The sequence below is a fragment of the Acipenser ruthenus genome, chromosome 11 (assembly GCF_902713425.1).
Source record: "Acipenser ruthenus chromosome 11, fAciRut3.2 maternal haplotype, whole genome shotgun sequence".
Classification (NCBI taxonomy): domain Eukaryota; kingdom Metazoa; phylum Chordata; class Actinopteri; order Acipenseriformes; family Acipenseridae; genus Acipenser; species Acipenser ruthenus.
Window position 1 is genome coordinate 1,336,007 of NC_081199.1, and position 20,742 is coordinate 1,356,748.

General features: G+C 41.5%; 1 protein-coding gene across 4 annotated transcripts in view; it reads left to right on the plus strand.

Moving 5' to 3' along the window:
- Nucleotides 1-20,531, plus strand: part of LOC131739347 (phosphatidylinositol 4-kinase alpha) — a 37,164-nt gene extending 16,633 nt beyond the window's left edge. For 2 of the 4 annotated variants that reach the window (XM_059032765.1, XM_059032764.1), the window contains 29 exons: nucleotides 281-370; nucleotides 608-727; nucleotides 2,809-2,826; nucleotides 4,120-4,212; nucleotides 4,461-4,617; nucleotides 4,785-4,912; nucleotides 5,597-5,755; nucleotides 5,986-6,137; nucleotides 6,275-6,382; nucleotides 6,552-6,679; nucleotides 7,148-7,306; nucleotides 7,508-7,587; nucleotides 7,674-7,873; nucleotides 8,306-8,396; nucleotides 10,440-10,607; nucleotides 11,038-11,091; nucleotides 11,266-11,386; nucleotides 11,995-12,124; nucleotides 13,117-13,187; nucleotides 13,344-13,416; nucleotides 13,610-13,680; nucleotides 13,803-13,912; nucleotides 14,462-14,566; nucleotides 16,278-16,403; nucleotides 16,832-16,952; nucleotides 17,935-18,094; nucleotides 18,707-18,796; nucleotides 19,309-19,392; nucleotides 19,911-20,531. In XM_059032765.1, coding sequence (XP_058888748.1) covers nucleotides 281-370; nucleotides 608-727; nucleotides 2,809-2,826; nucleotides 4,120-4,212; nucleotides 4,461-4,617; nucleotides 4,785-4,912; nucleotides 5,597-5,755; nucleotides 5,986-6,137; nucleotides 6,275-6,382; nucleotides 6,552-6,679; nucleotides 7,148-7,306; nucleotides 7,508-7,587; nucleotides 7,674-7,873; nucleotides 8,306-8,396; nucleotides 10,440-10,607; nucleotides 11,038-11,091; nucleotides 11,266-11,386; nucleotides 11,995-12,124; nucleotides 13,117-13,187; nucleotides 13,344-13,416; nucleotides 13,610-13,680; nucleotides 13,803-13,912; nucleotides 14,462-14,566; nucleotides 16,278-16,403; nucleotides 16,832-16,952; nucleotides 17,935-18,094; nucleotides 18,707-18,796; nucleotides 19,309-19,392; nucleotides 19,911-19,962 — 3,219 coding nt within the window. In that variant the 3' untranslated portion in view covers nucleotides 19,963-20,531. The remainder of the gene's footprint in view (nucleotides 1-280; nucleotides 371-607; nucleotides 728-2,808; nucleotides 2,827-4,119; nucleotides 4,213-4,460; nucleotides 4,618-4,784; nucleotides 4,913-5,596; nucleotides 5,756-5,985; nucleotides 6,138-6,274; nucleotides 6,383-6,551; nucleotides 6,680-7,147; nucleotides 7,307-7,507; nucleotides 7,588-7,673; nucleotides 7,874-8,305; nucleotides 8,397-10,439; nucleotides 10,608-11,037; nucleotides 11,092-11,265; nucleotides 11,387-11,994; nucleotides 12,125-13,116; nucleotides 13,188-13,343; nucleotides 13,417-13,609; nucleotides 13,681-13,802; nucleotides 13,913-14,461; nucleotides 14,567-16,277; nucleotides 16,404-16,831; nucleotides 16,953-17,934; nucleotides 18,095-18,706; nucleotides 18,797-19,308; nucleotides 19,393-19,910) is intronic. The other 2 variants (XM_059032766.1, XM_059032767.1) reach the window with 2 other exon arrangements.
- Nucleotides 20,532-20,742: the final 211 nt, after the last annotated feature.

A 20,742-nucleotide genomic window follows, 5' to 3' on the forward strand; every position in this document is an offset into this window, starting at 1 on the left:
CTTTTTTGTTCTTTTTTTAATAATAGTTTTAATTTGCAGAGGCGAGTGTTAAAACCCAATCTTCTCCTTTACATCAGGGATGGAAATAAGACTCATATTGCATTGCTCAGCAGTTTCACCCATTCTGGTTAGTCCCTTGTTTTGGAAGTTTTTAATGTTTTATATTTCAGACCCATTACGTTTCCAGGTTTCATTGTAAACCAGTAATGGGGTGTGAAAATGAGACACTATCAGATATGTGAATGTAATATTTCTTGTGCATGTATCGCTCTTGTTCCAGAGCATAGTTAAAGATTTTGCAGCACGCTGTGGTGAGATTCTGAAGGAGGCAATGAAGTGGGCTCCGACTGTCACTAAATCACATCTTCAGGTTTGTGCTTCTATTAGTTAATCCCCATACTCGGGAGCAGAGACTGATCCATTTGCCAAATAAATATTATGTCTCCCTCTTGTGGACACAGAATACATGTGCAGTTAGGTTTCTTTAAAGCTTGTGAACATTTTCCCCCTGTTTTTTTTATGTTTTGTTATGGGTTTTAATGTGGATTATTTAATCATCTCTGTTGGAGTAATAAAGATATTTAATTTCATTTCTTGTTTTTCTTAGGAATATTTAAATAAGCATCAGAACTGGGTGTCCGGTCTGTCCCAGCACACTGGACTGGCCATGGCTACTGAGAGCATTCTCCACTTTGCTGGTTACAACAGGCAGAACACCACATTAGGGGTGAGTGAGTGATGCGGACGGCTGGAGAAGCCCATGTGGCTCCAGACATTTCAGCCCTGGTCCTCAAGTACCAGCAACAGTCCAGGTTGTTGTTTTAACCAGGAATGAAATGTGTGGTTTTAAACCTGCTTTGCTGTCCAATGCAATCCCGACTGATCTTACAGACAGAGCTAGAGTGATTACTCTGGAGTCATATGTTTAGAACCAGACTGCAATAAAGAGAGCCGGCTGAAACAAAAAACCTGGACCAGGCCTGAAACGTGTGTGTGCATGTGCGTGCGTGTGCGTGCGTGTGCGTGTGCGTGCGTGTGTGCGTGCGTGTGCGTGCGTGTGTGTATTTTGGTTTGTTTTTTTAATGCTTTTTTTTTTATGACAACCTTAGGTACTTAATGGTGGTAGTATGTTCAGTTTGAAATGTGCAGCTCACCAGTGGTAACGTCACTGTGGTGGGCATGAGAAGGGTTTTACAATGGCAGTGGCATCTTTAGAACAGTGGCTTCATTTAGCTAAAGTATTCAAATCGGCTGCTATTTCAATCAGTTGTATTGATCCCTGGGTGTGGAGCAGAGCTCCTAGGTTGATACCCAAAGAGAGAAGTTACTGTTAGCTTCGATCCACTGCAACAGTTATTTTTATCACAGCGTGGTAAGACTTGTTCTTTTGTCTTGTATGCAATGCAAAATGCAAACCTATGCTTTAAAAAGGAATTTGGTTCTGTTGTCATTCCTATTAATATGATTGAAATATTTTCTGGAGTGGTATCAACGACAAATACCGTTAGTAGTAATTCCTGGTAGTTTCATTATTTGTTCTTATATAGGAGTGTTTGTATTTATTCATGCCAAGCTTTGGTACCCACGTGCTTTTCATTTATGTATTATATGGCATGCATATTATACTTCCATGGTGCAGTATCCCTTCCATTGTTAAAATTAAAACAAAGTCCAAAATAATATGATCAAAAGTACACAGAAATCAGTCTTCAACACCAGCCTATTTAAAACTGCACTATTGTTTTAGAATAATGGGAAAATAAAGCAAACATAGGTATTTGTTAATGCTCACAGAGCCAGTTAAGGTCTTGAAAATATTCTAGATGATAAACAAGTAGACAAGATTAAATAAGCATTGACGGAAAATGTTCCAGTAAATTTAGAGATATAAGGGGGGCTCCCGAGTGGCGCATCCAGTAAAAGCACTCGCTAGAGTGCAGGATGCGCTCTATAGCCTCGACGTCGCCGGTTCGAGTCCAGGCTATTCCACAGCCGACCGTGGACGGGAGCTCCCAGGGGGCAGCGCTCAATTGGCCGTCCGGGGGGAGGGAGGGTTAGGTCGGCCAGGGTGTCCTCGGTTCACCGCGCACCAGCGACCCCTGTAGTTTGGCCGGGCGCCTACGGGCTTGCCTGTAAGCTGCCCAGAGCTGCGTTGTCCTCCGACGCTGTAGCTCTGAGGCGGCTGCATGGTGAGTCTGCAGAGTGTAAAGAAGCGGACGGCTGACGGCACACGCTTCGGAGGACAGCGTGTGTTCATCTTCACCCTCCCGAGTCAGCGCAGGGGTGGTAGCGGTGAGCTGAGCCTAAAAATAATTGGGCATTTCAAATTGGGGAGAAAATAAAAAAAAAAATCTAATTGGCAACGACTAAATTTATAAAAAAAAAAAAAAAAAAAAATTAGAGATATACATATATATAGGTGTTAGTTCAGAGTTAGTTCTTTTTTTTATAACGTGCACATTCAAAGTTCTCCGTCTTGGGGGATTCAAAGCACATTTTGCAGTTGTAGTTTTAATTTGGATTTGGAGGTCTGCTTTGACTGTGTTGTTTTGAAATGCATGGCGTGGGATGGAAGAAGGGTACTACATCTCTGATCATCCTTGTTGCTTCACCATGTCCCATGTGTTTTATTTGAATCCAGTTGGGTTGCATGATGTCTCTCCATCCCGACGCTGCTGCTGCTGCTGCTGCTGCTTCATGCTTTGAGTTCTCTTTCTCCCCATTGTTGACTCCCTTGATGATGTGACTGTGTTCCTGTTTTCCATGTGTACCTGTTGCCCCTGCCCTGCAATGTGTGTTGCCCTGCAGGAGCCAGGCTCCCCTCAGGTTTGTCTATCCAACACCATGGCTTCTGCTCACGCTGTCACAGTTTTATTAGATTGCTTTATCTATGTTAAAATAATTCTTTTTTTTTTTTATTTGTCTGTCATTGTTTTGTCGGCTTGTTCACAACTTCTCCTTGATGTATTTATTGATTAATTCAATTCTTTACATTGCTCCCCCATTATAAGGCATCCATTCTTACCGTAGAACCAGTTGTGATGAAGTCTGGTCATGGCTTTCATTTGTCCAATAATTCCATTCCATTAGCAGCTGCATACTCATTATTAGAATAAAAAACACTTTCAGTGATGATACTGAAAATAACCATGGCTCCCGACTACAGCATTATAAAGAGGGAGCAGTGTGTGTGTGTGTGTGTGTGTGTGTGTGTGTGTGTGTGTGTTTGAAAGCGCTTTTACATTTGGTAGTCATCTACGACTACGTTTTCATCGGTGCAGTTAGAGGGTTTTTCCTCTCTGTGTTGATCATCTCACTAGGTTGTATATTGTCTTTTACATCACTAGGTTTTATTTGAAATAAATGTAGGCACGTTCTGTTTTGTCTGATTGACGCTCAGCTCTTTCACTGGCTCAAGCCTTTTCAATGATTTTGATATATATGTTTTTCCAGAACACGCATGCTCATTTGTGGTGTTTGTCGGGGTCTCGCTCGTACTTGATGTGTGCAACTTGAATTTCTCTTCAGTATCTAGTTGTTTTTTTGTACTATCCCGTGGGATAAGATGCACTCTTTTATGTATGCTGTTTCATGGGTCACAGTCCTGGGTGTGTGGGGTACAAACCTAATCCCTTGGACTAATGCAATCACGGTTGCCTTTTTAAATAAGTAATTGGATAATAAAATTGCTGTATCCATGTTCAAGTTGTTTTAAGTATGTAGCAGGCAGAAAAGGCAGGACGGTGTAGTGGTTAGAGCTGCGGTAGCCAGGAGAACTTTGTACACTGTTATCCTGAGCAAGTAACATCCTTAACAGCATCAGCCCCCTAGTTGTTATACAGGTAAGAACCTTACCATACAGTATGCGAGATGTGGTGTCTATAGACTGCTCTGGGTAAGTACTATTCAGAACTAGCTTCTCCAGTGTGATGAGCTATATAAATTACATTTGAAGTGAGTTCTAGAACAGGAAAACACTTGAAGTGAGTTCTAGAACAGGACAGGAAGCGTTCAAGGTTGTATTTTTTTTTTGTTTTTTTGATGTGGAGAGGGACTGGATCCCCTGTCTGTTTGCATGTACAGTCCATCCTCATTATTAACTGTTGATTTTGCCTGTAGACTACCCAGTTAACGGAAAGGCCCTCCTGTGTGAAGAAGGATTACTCGAATTTCATGGCTTCTCTCAACCTCCGGAACCGCTATGCAGGAGAGGTAAGCCGTTTGTTAAAATAATACTGTAATCATATTCACCACTAAAAATAAATTAAAAAATAATAATTCATTAAAAAGGACAGGCCGACCCAGATTTTCAGATTACCCTTTTATTTTAGCAGCTCAAGTGTAGTTGCGTTTCTCATGTCATTTGTATGGAAGATTTGAAGCATCTGATGCAGTGTAAAGACGTGTTCTCCCCACACCTGTAAGAAAAAGGAAGCCGATGGTTTTGCTGTGACTTGCAGGTTGCTGGGATGATCCAGTTCTCCGAAGCCACGGGGAGGACCTCGGACATCAACAAGCTAGCGATCAAACAGATGACTGACGCTCTAGATGCAGGGCAGCCTGAGGCTTACACACAGGCTATGTTCAAGCTCACTGCGCTTCTCATCAGCACCAAAGGTAAACCCCGGGGAAAAACATCATTTAGCACTTGAAGTGTCTACTTTTTTTTTTCTTTTCATAAAGAAACATTTTATTGCTTCTTGCTGGTTTCATAAATTTTGCACGTGCATTGAAAAAGGACCCTTGCTCTATGTATTGTATGTTTCGTTTTCATTTTCCTGCAGACTGCGACCCTCAGCTCCTGCACCACCTGTGCTGGGACCCTCTGAAGATGTTCACAGAGCACGGGATGGAGGCTGCCATAGCCTGCTGGGAGTGGCTCCTGGCTGCCAGGAACGGAGAGGAGGTTCCAGTACGTGTGTTCTGGAGTTCTGTCTTGGAAGTATCTGGTAACTGCAGTAGTGTGCCAGTTTATTAGAACACCTCAAGATTGGTCATTTTGTATCCTTTATTTTATTGGCTTACCTGCATAAAAACCTCTGGGTGAGAGAATTTCATTTCTCAGGTCAGTAATCTGTGCTATAGAAGCAATAGGCACTCGTGTGAAAATGTTCGACCACTTTGTGCTTCAATTAGGCATTTAAACCACTTCTAAAAAGTCTCATGCATTTGACCATTAGTGGCTATGTGTTGCTTTTCTCTTGCTATTTTAAATGAATTGCACATCTGACCTATTAAAATAATCAAATTAAAGCAGGCAATCACTAATTGGCCTATTTTGACATTTTCAGTTCCAGTGGGTTGATTTCATATGCACAACAAATCAAAATAACAAAAGCAATGGGGTGTTGTAATAAATTTGCAGACTACTGTACATTCAGAGGTGTTTGAGGCTTTCAGAAACAGAGAGAAATGTAGGCTCACAGATATAGGTGTACACAGGTTTAAAATATCTAGCGGCTATATATTCAGAAACGCAGTTCTAACTCAGCACTAGGAGGTTTCGAATATGGCAGTAAAAACATGGACTTATTGTTACTTACAGGAGTTTAGAACATGTGTCTCCAGCTTTATCCACTGTCTTTCTTCCTCTTAGTTTATGCGAGAGATGGCTGGAGCCTGGCAGATGACTGTGGAGCTGAAAATGGGCTTGTTCTCGGAAGCTCAGAAAGAGGCAGATCCCCTGGCCGCTTCTGAAGAGAGCCAGCCAATCCCATGCCCTCCGGAGGTCACTCCGCACTACATCTGGATTGAAGTGAGTGCGGTACCTGACGGGTCGAATCCTGAAAAACTCCAGATCCAGTTTGACCCCTGTGTTTAAAAGGAATCTTCTCTTACCGTGGTTCTGGTGTTTGACCGTGCTCGGACTGGTACTGCGTGGTCTTAGAGATGCGTTCCAGTCTGGTTCTGTGTTTCATTCTGGACTGGGTCATCATGTTCTTCCGTGTTTCGCAATGGTAAAAGTGTTCTTTTGTTCCCTTATAGTTCCTGGTGCAGCGCTTTGAAATTGCAAAGTACTGCAGTGCAGACCAGGTTGAAATATTTGCTACTTTGCTCCAGAGATCCTTATCTCTCAATGTTGGGGGACCAAAAGGCACCGTTAATCGCCACGTTGCTGCCATTGGACCGCGTTTTAGGTGGGTTTCATTGATGCTATTCTAATAAGTGTGTCATCGTCGTTGTCGTTGTTTTGTTACTGTATTTATATTGAGCTTTTCGGCAGTCCTGTACACTTTGTAAATCATTTTGTTGTTGTTTTTTCCTGCTCTTTCAGGTTGCTGACCCTTGGGCTCGCCCTCCTTCATTCGGACGTTGTCACAAACGCAACGATTCGAAATGTACTGAGAGAGAAGATCTACTCCACTGCATTTGATTACTTTAGGTACGTAAGAGCATAAGAAGCACTGGGAACGCGTCTAGGCTTTGCTTCCTACTTTCTGCTCTGTGGTTCATCTCATTCTGTTTTGTATCCTAACATTCAGTGTCTTGCTACATTGGACAAGTACTTTTTTTTCATTTAACTGTTTTTTTTTTATTATTTCTTTTTTTAGTGTCACGCCAAAGTTCCCCACCCAAGGAGAGAAGAGGCTGCGAGAGGATATCAGTATAATGATCAAGTTTTATGCCAGCATGCTGTCTGATAAGAAGTACCTTACTGCAAGCCAGCTTGTACCACCTGGTGAGTTCCTGCTGTCAATGACTGAACTGCTGCTTCCTGACTGCTGTGGAACTGAATATCAATCGACTCCAGTAGCTCTCAGGGTGTCACGCTGCAAGTCTTGGATTTCTCTCTCTGACAGGGATCATTTAAAAGATCAGTATGCAACATATTAAGTTATGATTTGACATTCTATTCATGCATACTATTCCCTGACGAACATAAAGCAACTAACGTAAAGTTTTTGTGAAGCCAGTTTGAATTGGAGACCATGGCTAAATAAATCATCTTCACCAAGTATACCTTTTGTTTGTAATGGTACACTGTGGCTCACAAACCTTGAAGAGAGGCTCTGTGTTTTCTCTTAGCAGTGCAATCCAAATATCATCTTGTTTCCAGGCTTGGATTGGGAATATCCAGTCGTCATGACACCGATGATTGAGCTCTTCCATTTCAGCCTTGGTGTTAAAACCGTTATTTTTCTTCTAGACAATCAGGACCCTTCGGTGAACAGCCTGTCCGTGATGACGCCGACGGATTCCAGGAATAATCTTGACGTGACCGTCGGGTCCCGACAGCAGGCCACCCAGGGCTGGATAAACACCTACCCTCTTTCCAGTGGAATGTCCACCATCTCCAAGAAATCAGGTGGGGCGATGTAATGGAAAAAGCTGCTGCCTGAAATGAATCTCTTTTAATAAGTGGTTCAGTAAGTCAGCCCTGGAGGGCAGCACCAGCAGGATTAATAGTTCATTTAGAGCCGCTGCTGTTTTATGTCATTGAAATAGATCCTTTTGTGTCAACGGTTTTTATGGTACTCTCACATTTTGACTTGTTTTTTTTCTCTAGGTTTGTCTAAGAAGAGTAACAGGGGAACCCAGTTGCACAAGTACTATATGAAACGCAGGACGTTGCTGCTCGCTTTACTAGTAAGTGTCTTTTTTTTATTTTGTGCCCTGCTAAATCTCTCCCAAGGTCAGTTTTCTAACAGTGTTTTTATGCTTTGTCTTACTAGGCCAGTGAGATTGAGCGCCTCACCACCTGGTATAACCCGCTGTCCACCCAGGAGCTGATAATCTCTACAGAGCAGTCTGTGGAGACCAGTATAGCCAACTGGAGGTCCAAGTACATCAGCCTGAGTGAGAAACAGTGGAAGGACAACGTGAACCTGGCCTGGAGCATCTCTCCCTACCTCGCTATCCACCTGCCAGACAGGTACAGTGCGCGCACTCGCCCCGTTCTGCATCACAGCACAGAGGTTTTAGAGGAGAAGGAACACGATGTGAGTGTGCGTTACTGTGACAGCAAGTTCATTCGATTTGCTCCTAAATGAATCCACAATGTGGATGTTTAACACTAATACTTTTATTAAAACAAACCTGCTTGAACTGAATAGAACAGGTGATCCCACCGCCCCTTAATTAAAAAATAAACTTCATTAAAATATAATTAAGTATTGATCCCGGCTGATTTTGATCGTACTTGTTTTGTAGGTTTATGGTATCAGTAAGCATACTGAGTTCCTGAGTCCAAATCCTCCGTAGTTAAGTGCTTTGCTCAATAAAATATCCCACTCAAGTAAAAGTTTACATTGCAGGTTAAAGTTGGTATAAGACTAGCTTTATTATTCTCTCTCTTTTTGTGAAGGTTTAAAAACACTGAATCTATCGGTTCTGAAGTGACCCGTTTGGTCCGCCTCGACCCAGGAGCTGTTAGTACCATACCAGAAGCAATCAAGGTGAGGAGAGGCGATGGTTATGGGTGACTGTTGAGAAACATGTTAGCTGCTGGATTAGCCAGCGGTATACAGATGGTGGGAGTACTCAGCAAAATATCCAGGTATCAAAATCTGCTTTACAATGGACAAAACTGTTTAGGCAGCTGTTCTGGGTAAATCCAGCAATTAAACTATGCAGAGCTGCAAAAGCCACTTGCTTGCACCCTGTATTTCACTGCATTACTTATCTGTAGGTTACGTTAGACTGCAGAAATGTGATACATGTTTCAATTATGTTAGACAATTAATATTTATGAACTGATCAAACTGTATGTGCTCTCAATGTAATGCTGTGTGCCATTCAACTCCTCTGTATAAGGCCCTGGCTTGCTGGTTTACCCAGACAGCTGCTTTATAATGTATTATTACTTCTGGTTCACCAGATTCAGGTCTTGCTCTGCTGATCATTGTGATGGGTTGCATATTTGGCAGGTGCTCATGTGTTTGTTCTGCCTGGTTTTAGTGTGTTTAACTTTAGGGATGCGGCTGGTCCCAGCTGAGGCTTGCTCTGTTTGCTGTCTAATTGAGCCAGTTAGGGTCTAATTAGCTCCATTGCTTCTGTTCAGAATTCATTCACATCATCATGGTGGTGGAGTGAATCAGCACTTTTCTCGTTAAGTGAGTTTTAAAAGTTTGTTTTTTGTATAAAGGAAAGCTGAGTAGGCAGATTGGCGTGATACAGAATTTGGGTCTGTAAATCAAATTGCTAAACCCATGTCATTTAAAAACAATATTTAAAATTGGTGCAGCCCGCAGAAGTCTGGATCACGTTTCCACAGTAAAGTGGCTCGGCTGTATTGATTGACCCTGGACCACACAGACAGCCTGTGGTTTGTGAGGGGTTTTCTTTGTTGCGAAGGTGGAGAATATCCTGTGTGTGTGTGTGTTTATAGACACCAATACCCTTTTTACACACTCAGCACACTCACGAGTGATTGAATTCATTTGGGTATTCTGTTGCTGGTTTTGCTACCTTACATCATTTTAATTTTTTTTGTATAAAAATTGGTGTTGATAAATTTGGCCTGACCTGCATTGGGATATTTTAATGTTGAAGGATCTTTTGTTAAAGCTCAAGCCTTGTTCACCCTTCCCGACCCCTTCTATTGTCACCGGGCAGCTTGCAGTCAGGGTGGCACTCTGAAGAAAGGGCTCACAAAGACTATTTCTAATGCCCCTTTGCTGTCCCCACAGCAGCTGTTACTTCTCAACATCAAGCTTGCATGGGCCATTTCTCAGAAAAGCCTTTAGACCTGATTCTAGAGCTTGCAATTGAAAACCAGAATCCTTTAGACCTGATTCTAGAGCTTGCAATTGAAAATCAGAATCCCTTAGACCTGATTCTAGAGCTTGCAATTGAAAACCAGAATCCTTTTAGACCTGATTCTAGAGCTTGCAATTGAAAATCAGAATCCTTTAGACCTGATTCTAGAGCTTGCAATTGAAAATCAGAATCCTTTAGACCTGATTCTAGAGCTTGCAATTGAAAACCAGAATCCTTTTAGACCTGATTCTAGAGCTTGCAATTGAAAGCCAGAATCCTTTTAGACCTGATTCTAGAGCTTGCAATTGAAAGCCAGAATCCTTTTAGACCTGATTCTAGAGCTTGCAATTGGAAACCAGAATCCTTTAGACCTGATTCTAGAGCTTGCAATTGAAAACCAGAATCCTTTTAGACCTGATTCTAGAGCTTGCAATTGGAAACCAGAATCCTTTTAGACCTGATTCTAGAGCTTGCAATTGGAAACCAGAATCCTTTTAGACCTGATTCTAGAGCTTGCAATTGGAAACCAGAATCCTTTAGACCTGATTCTAGAGCTTGCAATTGAAAATGAGGTTTTAGGGATTACATTGGAACCCCTGCTTCAGTATATCCATGCAGGTTGAACGTGAGCTTATTTACTTTATTATGTACACCAGAAAAGACGCAGAAAAGGATTAACATGTAATTGATCACATTCAGATAGGCATGGTTTCAATTTTATTGTCGGATTCTTTCCATAGTACCTGGTAACATGGCACACGATTGATGCAGATTCACCTGAACTGAGCCATATTCTGTGCTGGGCACCAACTGATCCTCCCACGGGGCTGTCCTATTTCTCCAGCATGTTTCCACCACATCCCCTCACAGCACAGTACGGGGTTAAAGTCCTGAGGTCATTCCCTCCGGTAAGTGTTTCTTGTGATGTTAAACTGGCTAGCCACTGGTGCTGGTGGAAGTGTCAGCCTATAAAGAAATGCAGTGCTCCCCCATTATAAGGCAGTCCTTTATACAGAGGAAACCAATTATAAAGCAGCTTTTCAGCTTGGAACACAAATAACACAGTCTTACTAACCTTAGCTTTGTAAATGCAGGAGCAGGGTATAGACCCCTATACATTTTGCACATCAAGTAGAAATTGCTAATCGCATCCAGATTTGAATCCTGTGTTTGGACACACCAGTTCTTCTTTGATAATTTTACATACAGCACAACTGAATCTCTGTACCACTAACAAGACAATACAATGTTTTCTTTACCGGGGAGCTCTTGATAATGATGTGAAGATGTTTATTCATAAAGCACAGTAAATTATTATTATTTTATTTTTTAATGCAGGATGCCATTTTATTCTACATTCCTCAAATTGTCCAGGCACTCCGATATGACAAGGTAAGGGTGTACAGTTTAGGGAAGAATTAACAAAATAAATCGTTCTTTTTGGGATCTCTGGTTTGTTACATTATATGTGGAAGATGGGTAAGTGACCATCTGTGTCTGCATTCAGCCTTTAAAAGAAGTCTTCCCATGCTAGTTCCCTGACTGCCGGTTTCTTAATCTCTGCAGATGGGGTATGTTAGAGAGTATATCCTGTGGGCAGCAGCAAAGTCCCAACTCCTGGCACACCAGTTCATCTGGAACATGAAAACCAACATCTACCTGGATGAGGAAGCACACCATAAAGATCGTAAGACTTACTGCAGTATCGCCTCGCTCTGTTAAACATCACCACCTGTCATTAAGATGCATTCAAGTCCTTCTGACTTTTATCACTGGTCGTAAATAGCTGTGTTCTTGCCTTGTAAAACCTGGGCAATTACAAGTGGTTCTTGCTCCTACACGGCTGTTAGCATGTGTAATTACATGCTAACATCACAGCACACACCATGTCCATGTTATTACACGGGTGTTCCACCAGTACTTACCATGTAAGAGCAGGAAATGTTGCTTGTTACCCAGTTATTGTTATGGTTTTGTGTACGTGGTTTCTGGTTGTATCAATATAATCGTGGAAATAGCCATACGGGCGTATACTTTGGTTTCTGTGGAAATGCAGTTTCTGCTTTGGATTCATATACTGTATAAGGCCATGTGCCAATGTCTGAGTATTTGCATTGCTTTACAGGAGCATGGCAGGTTGTATTAGTAAAATTGAATAAATCCTTGTAGGTGAATTTCTGAAAGACGTTGTTCTAACACAGTCGGGCATACAAGCACAACACAAGCGCCTGCCCCTATTTGCGTGGCTACAGGGTCTGTGTGTTTCTCACTGCCTGCATTGTGATCCCTGTCCAGCTGACATTGGAGATCTGCTGGAGCAGCTGGTGGAGGAGATCACAGGCTCGCTGTCCGGACCTGCCAAGGACTTCTACCAGAGGGAGTTTGACTTCTTCAACAAGATCACCAATATCTCTGCTATTATAAAGTATGATCCCTTCTAGCACTACATCAGAGGCAGGGGGTGGAGGGGCGGCACTGAACCAGGACCTGCTTTCAAATTGTGTACCGGATGAAACTGGATACGTCTCTGGCACAGACAGTAGGGTCAAACTGGCATTGTGTAACTCGGCTGCTGCTCAGCAACAGAAAAATAACTACCCTTTAACCATATAGCTAGGGTTAGACACATAACCTGTACCCTCTAAACACTGTCCAGATTTATGTAGAGCTGTTTTTAACATTGCCAGTTATGCCTGTATGTAAAAAAAAAAAAAAAAAGCACACTTGAATGATGCAAGCTGTGTTTAGAGTTGGTACCAGCTCACTGCGCTGTGAGTAGAGCTGTTTTGACAAGGCTGATTAAGGTAGCATATGAGATGATTCTGAGCTTCTTAACCAGCTCCCTCTGGTGTAATTACCACGCCACTTGCCTCATTAGCACAATAATATGGGGGTATTAGAAGCATTCTTGTGGAAACCATCAAACCAAACCTCAGAGAGTGGAGCTGTTCCAGTTCACTCCCTGCGTTTCACAGCATTAAGTTATCCCTCAGACTTATCTGTTTATATTTTATTCCATTTTATTATGCCTAACACCATTATATGTGCGTATGAAACAGCAGAATACACAGTCATCTGCAAATATTATGAGAATGCATTCAACAGACTGCTGGTATGATCCTAAACTAGCTTCAGATATGTGATCTCACAGGTGAAAGTCGGCTGTATCTAATGGAGCAGCATGGAAGTGAATGACATTTTTAATAGTGCTCATAATACTGCATGTTTTATTACTCCTTGCAATATATCCGGCACACGCAAAGGTTCTGGTTGTGCAACGGTGACATTGATGAGATCAGATTTCTATGGTATATGTGTGGTATGGCAGCAAATGTCTTCTACTGTATGCAAGCACTGCAGCTAAAGGGTTGTGCTTTCGTGACACTGATATCATGCAATGCTGTGTTCTTCTTGTAGACCGACCCCTAAAGGTGAGGAGAGAAAGAAAGCTTGCTTGAGAGCTCTGTCTGAGATTAAAGTGCAGCCTGGTAAGAACACTGTCCAACCTGCTTTTTAAAATCTACTTTAAACATGCACATTGTGAATAAACCATCACAATCTCTATTACGTGAGTTCTTAAGCACACTTGTAAATCACTGAATCGTTTCTTGTATTTTGTATTTTTTTTATTTTTTTTTCCCTAGGCTGTTACCTGCCCAGTAATCCTGAAGCCATAGTTTTAGACATTGACTACAAATCAGGAACCCCTATGCAAAGGTAGAGAATGGAAAGTGTTGTATGTTCTCTGGAAATGTCATGATTATAACTTGATGCTCCCTCTGTCGGGTATCTTGTTGTGTAAGACACGTTCTCTTGTGCAGTTTTTGTATGAGAAAGAGAGAGAGAGATAGATACAACCAGATCACTGGCTTATTTATGTGTTTATGTATTTATTTGTATTGTCTTCCAGTGCGGCAAAAGCTCCATACTTGGCTAAATTCAAAGTGAAAAGGTGTGGTGTTAGTGAACTGGAGAAAGAAGGTTAGTCAGCCTGTTCTATAATACTTGAGTTACAGAAATGAGTTACTGGTTCAGTTTCATTAGTGTCTGGACAGCGTTTCCATCAGCCCACTCCATGTGTTTTTTCTTTTCTAATAATGCAGGACTGCGCTGCCGCTCTGATTCTATTGATGAGGCCGATGAGAACGGAGAAGGGGCAAGGAAAATCTGCTGGCAGGCAGCCATCTTCAAAGTGGGCGATGACTGCAGACAGGTACAGACGCTTTTTGGAGCACTTATGTCATCAAAGTCCACACGCACTTGTGATTTGATAATTAAAAACCTCCTTAATGCTTATTTTTAGTGCAACTGCGCCACCCATTTCGAAACCTGCTCTCACGCGAGTGGGTAAAGTTATCAAGCTATCTGTACTTGAATTCTGCTACGCTTGATGTATATTGAATGTGGTCTGAAGTGGAACCTGTGTGTAGTGCATTTTGGGGAGAAACATGGGGAATTCCAAGAAAGATCAAGTAACTATTGCTGTTTGAAGTTTTGGAACATAAATGAGACCTTTTTGAAAGTCAAGTCAATGACTTTTTTTTTTTTTTTTTTTTTTTTTTTTTACTGAATGCAAAAGTTCATTAAAAAGTCAGTGTGTGTTAAACTTCTTACGCTCTTTCATAAATTTTGAGCATCAATCATCTCGGCTAATGCCTTCCTCAGCCGTGTTTGTAAGATGACGTGAAAGCTGTTGGCGGTTCAGGTGTGGTCTGTTTTTGGGCTTGACAGTAAATCTTTCTTTTTGCCTCATTTTCTGTAGGACATGTTAGCACTGCAGATCATTGGACTCTTCAAGAACATATTCCAGTTGGTCGGGCTGGACCTGTTTGTGTTCCCCTACAGAGTGGTGGCAACAGCTCCAGGGGTGAGAAGGCTGACTCCAGGGCTTTTTACAGGAGTACTGGACAGCGATACTGAGTACAGTGCATGCAATATCAGTTATAATAACCTGCTCTAGTAGATTACGAACGTATCTTCACAATCACAAGTGATCCGTTATATTCACTATCAGTCACACCTTTTAATAGAGGTCCATTTGATGTAAGCTTCATCAGATACTACGTACATACAAACCCAGCTCCATTGCTGACCTCTTTCCACTACACATTTTTGTTGCATGTAGTAATGCTAATAAGGGGATCAGTAAGTCGTCCATGGGGGTTAACGCTAGTGGGTTTAGTGTACAGTTTTAAGGCAGTCTGTATTTAGACCCGATGTCTTTTCAAAGCTACCTGCGCATGTGGTTTTTGACAGCACTTCCATTATGGAACAATAAACAGCTGTTTTTTCTAAGACGGAAATGGTTTTACATCGGCTTTACAAGGAAGGTTGGAACACAGGGTCCATAATATTTCTTCATAGTTTTTAACTTGGTGCTAAAGTTAGGGTTTATGGAAAGTGATGCAGCTTCTCCTCAAACCGAGTTTGCCCCCACTATATAGAGACATACAAATAAGTAGGTGTGCTAATTGTATTGCTGTAGAAAATATACCAAACACTGAAGAGCAAACAATACCTTACAAAGGCAGTTCATTGACCATGCTGTTTCTGAGCACTGCTATATTGTTCACAAAGGAGCCAGTAAATTATTTGACTGATTGTGGTAGATTTCTACTTGTGTTCATAGATATATGTGATGAGCCTTTTGGAGTAATGTTTCCATATTTGTAATATATAGTTAACCCCTTCCCTGACTAGTTTCTGGGCAAACCATACCTACTGTTCTGTAACTATTGAACACAGTCAAACAAGCCATTTCAGTGTCTGACCAGTTTTCTCCCCCGTACATAGTTTAGTGATTCACCAGATGTTTAAACTCTGTTGGGAATATAAAACAGGAAGCCAAGTCCCCTTTTCTAAATTAAAAACACATGCATTTATTAGAGAGGAGGTTTAGAAATAACATTTAATGGTAGGGCTGGAGTATTTTGTCTCCTAAAGAAGCTGCAGAGAAAACAGAATGCCAGGCATTTAGATGCGGAAAAACAGTTTCCGCCTGGATGCATACACTGTAGAGCAGAAGAGCACTGAATAGTAAGAATGTAGCAGTGTGGTTATTTCAGTTAAAGAATTGCTGCAGTGAGTGTGACAGGGACATGTTTACAATGAAAGATTTAATCTCCTGGTAGTTTGTGCAGAGAGCTACAGGTAAGCAGATCCTTCATTTTTTCAAGGAATCCCTGGTTATGCATTCATAATTAATGGTAATTTTAAATAATTGATTCTCTTCTTTCATGCAGTATATCCTCCTCGGATTACCTGGAATGCAGGAGTCTGTTGCTGTTTGCTTATTAAATAAAATACTTTTTTTTTTGTCCCCCCCACCCCCCTCTTTGGACATAAGTCTACAGTGCCTTGGATTGCTTCCAAACTTAATTACCTTTGTGTGCTTTTGATATGTTAAATGTTTAATGAAAATAAAAGACCCTAACTAACAATATGGAAAGTTAGAAGGCAAAACTTGTATAAGAAACTCATTTAAGTAGACACACATTGTGGATTGTGCCTTTTGTGGGTGTAATCGTGTAGACTGCCCTGTGTGTACTAATTCTCTCTTTATTCTTCTTTTTTAACAGTGTGGGGTTATTGAATGCATTCCTGACTGCAAGTCTCGTGATCAGCTGGGAAGACAGACAGATTTTGGAATGTACGATTATTTCAGGAACCAGTATGGAGACGAGTCTACACTCGCCTTCCAGAAGGTAAATGGGAAGGAATGTACGACTGCTGCTGGTTTCACTGCCGCCGGTTAGCATACAGCTTTGACTATGCAGCTCACAATGTTTAAATACTTCCAGACCAGCCTGTATTTCATATTTCATTTAGCAAAAGTACTCCCAAAACAAGGGACATGTACACACTTCAAAAATAAATACATAAACTGTACATGTGCTTCATCTACTGATGTATGTATGTATTTATTTAGTTGTATTAATAACCCTGTAACTGTGTTAACATGTTGAGTCATGGTGATATCGGTCCCTGTTTTTATACTGATGATAAACAGCATGATTCCCCTCTCAAGCTGAGCTGTCTGTGTGCATCAGTAGCAGGGAGTGTGTAGCTGCTGTGCTCCGTGCTGGGCTGGCCTGCTTCCTCACCTGCTCTGCTGCCCCTTTGTTTCTCACAGGCACGGTACAACTTCATCCGCAGCATGGCCGCCTACAGCCTCCTCCTCTTCCTGCTGCAGATCAAAGACCGGCACAATGGAAACATCATGCTGGATAGCAAGGGGCACCTCATTCACATTGGTGAGAACGACGTGCACGCTGGGATATACCCCCCTCCCCTCCCCTCCCCTCCCCTCCCCTCCCCTCCCCTCCCCTCCCCTCCTCGGTATTGATGCTACCTCATTGGTGAGAACGACGTGCACGCTGGGATATACCCCCCTCCCCTCCCCTCCCCTCCCCTCCTCGGTATTGATGCTACCTCATTACATACTGTGAAAAGTAACTGAACATCTGGTTTATGAGCTGCATTACGTCACAGTGTTGGCTGGTTGGTTAGTTAGTTAGTCAATAAAAACACAATGGTTGGTTATCATGGCAATAATGAAAATACATCATCTGCGCTATAAATTCCATGACATTTTCCCTTTTATTTAACTGAAATTCACATTGTGTCATGCCATGCTTAAACAGCCTTTTGCATTTTTGAGTTTTTATGTGTTTTTACCCAGTTGTGAATTCTTGCGTATTTTCTTTGACTCCCGTCTGACCTTGTTTAGGCGGGTGAAGCAAACTTCCTTTAAAAGGCAACGGAATTGAAAAGGGAAGAAGTCAGCCAGTGGGGAACTCAGATGAGGAGATAAGAATGTGAAGCTGGGCTACATGTTGCATGGCATGAAGCCACAGAACACAATGGGACACGTGCCTTCACTTAGCTCAGTGGGTTTCTTCCCTCTGACAAGGGATGATTGCTGTTTAATTAGAACAGCCTGTCAAAATGTTACCACTACTGTCTCCAAAAAAAATCCTTGGTAGCCAATCAATTGGTCATAAAGATAATGCTGACATTTAATGGAACCAGGAAATAAACATCTATTGTACACTGAAGAGAACTAGGTCCCTGTGGCTTCTGCTTTTGGATCCAGTAGACCATAAAGGCTGCCCTGTATTGATTAAATAAATACCTCTCCCTCGTTCCTTTTCGTCAGGGTCTGCTCATGGTAAACCCTGTAATGATTTCAGTGTCTCTTTTTCGTTGCTCTTGTTATCTTGGTGTCCCGTGCAGACTTTGGCTTCATGTTTGAAAGCTCTCCCGGTGGTAACCTGGGCTGGGAGCCTGACATCAAGCTGACCGATGAGATGGTGATGATTATGGGAGGGAAGATGGAGGCCACGCCCTTCAAGTGGTTCATGGAGATGTGTGTCAGGGGATACCTGGCTGTCAGGTGAGACTGGAGCTCACTCTATTGAATCCTAGTGTAACCAGTTTAAGGATTGTAGTGGCTGCCCAAACAATTGCTTCTGTAATATAATGTTCTAGTCCCTAAGGCACACAAGGCATCGAGCTACAATACTTGGCTTAAAAAAACAAGCAATCAGAAGGCCCACACATCACACTGACTGCTGTTTATTCTGCACGCGCTGCATTTATGTTTCTTTCATTCTTCATCCAATGAGTGCAAGATGTATTTCAGTGGAAAACGACCAGTAGTGAAGTGTATATTATAAAAATTCTTTCAGCGCTCTACCCTTTCTGAAAACCTGACCCTCAGTCCCAGCTCTGTGAATCCCAGGAAAGCCTTTCTTTCACTGTGGGTCTGTAGTTTTGAAAACTGCACTTACCCCAGTAATGACACTGATTCAATTGTAGTGTGTGCCTAGAATAAGAATGCAAAGTGAATTATTATGAAGGTGTGAAAGCAGCCGAGACCTTCTGTTCTCACTTTGCAGCTGAATGTGTGAGTTGTGGGACAGCGTTATTAACAGCTCTGATCTCTCTCTCTCTCTCTCTCTCTCTCTCTCTCTCTCTCTCTCTCTCTCTCTCTCTCTCTCTGCAGACCTTACATGGATGCCGTTGTCTCCTTGGTAACCCTAATGCTGGACACAGGTCTGCCTTGCTTCCGCGGACAGACTATTAAACTGCTGAAGTAAGTTATTTGGAAACGTGCAACACGCTGCAGCTGTTCAAATATTAAAATGCTGCAAGTAGCCAAAGTGGCATCTAAACTCCATAGGATCTGTCTTACCAGGGCAATCTATAAGCCAGTACAAACATGGAACTGGAGTTTAGTAATCCAGAGGTTTAAAAGGAGGCAATTTAGATGACAGCTTGACAGCTTTTATTTCTATTTGGTTCTGTTATTTTTTATTTCCTGTTTAATGTTTAACCACACAAATAATAGTGCAGTCCAGCAATCTCATGTGCCCCTGTTGGACCCAGACACCACTGTCTTGCTGATGTACAGAATAGAGGCTTTGCATTATTTACCCAGACCCCACTGCACAATAGAGAGCTGATTACCACATGGGCTTAGCATTAGTCACCTCCTTCACTGACCTTCATTCTCATTCTTTGGAATGAAGTGTTCTGTTAAGTGTAGAGAGTATTGCTGTGAATAATAATACATTAAAATACAAGGTGATGTTTGTTCATTTACAGGCAAAGGTTTAATCCCAATGTAAGCGAGAAAGAAGCAGCGACCTATATAATCAAGATTATTCAGAACTGCTTCCTCAGCAACAGGTTCGTTTACTTGTGTATTTTGTGTTTCCTGTGCAACTGGGGGATAAACTCGTGGGTTTGTTTTTTTGCACAGTATTTAACACAGATTGAGTGTTGTCCACTCAGTCACGTCAGAAGCATTTTAATAAATAAAGCTTGGTATGAAGTTTGAGCAAATGCAACACATGCACTGACTCTTCTTTTTTTTATCAGTTTTGTTGAGTAATTACTTCACGGACAGACCATTGTAAAGCTTTTTTTGTGAAGTAAATGTTTTGTTAACTGTTTTAATCTTTCAATGCTAAGTAACTATAAAGAACAAGAACTACATGATGAAATAGGTGTGGTGACATAGAAATGTTCAATACTACACGTGCATACAATGTTGTTTTACTGTCTTTCCTTAGTAATAATATGAAAACTGTCTTTGGTTTTGAGTAATCTTTTCTAGACCTCCTGTACTGCAGTGTTCAAAGAGTTATAGTCTCATTGTTACATTATATCATATAAAGAATAACATTGTGTTCTTCTTTTTGTAGGAGCAAAACGTATGACATGATCCAGTACTACCAGAACCAGATCCCATACTAACACTGAACCTTTCACAAAAAGAAAAAAAACTAAACAAACCCGCATCTGTCTGTTTTATACAAATCATAGCTGTTGCAGTAGCCTTCTAATTTATGTGCACTTTAAAGCAAAGTTTACTGTAATCAGTCTGCATGCGCTGTGTCTGGGCAATTCAGAGATTATTCCTGCCACTTTATTTAGAAGTTTGGTCTTGAAACATTCTTACCTCTGCCGAAAAGAATTAGGTGGGGATAGTTTATATAAGTTGCCCAAAAATGTAAAAGTTTTACTTGGACCTGACTGTACCTGTACCTTTGTTTCCTGAACCTTGCAACAATCCTACGTAATAAAAAATGTTTTCCAGCAAACATGATGTAGAAATTGTACATGATCTGTAGAGCTTTATATCGTAATGTAAATGGGAGTTAAGCTCCACACTGTAGTTGATCTCTGTTGCTGGTGTGAGTTATGTAATAACAAGAAGATCATTTGTATGTGGTACATGATGTTATAATGTTCTCTTGGGTGTTCATCTGATTGTATTTAATCTAATAAATCCATACATATATAAATAAATACATTACAAAGTACATTTGTACTGTTTATTTTAAATGTCTCATTGGTAACCCTGGTGCTGCTGCTGGATACAGGTCTGCCTTGCTTTCGCTAACAGTCTATTCAACTGCTGAAGGAGGTTATTTGCAAACTTGCAACTTGCTTTAGCTGTTAAAATATCAAGATGCTGCAGTTAGCAGCCAGGGCACCTTAACTGTTAGGATGTGTGATACAAGGGGAGTACGA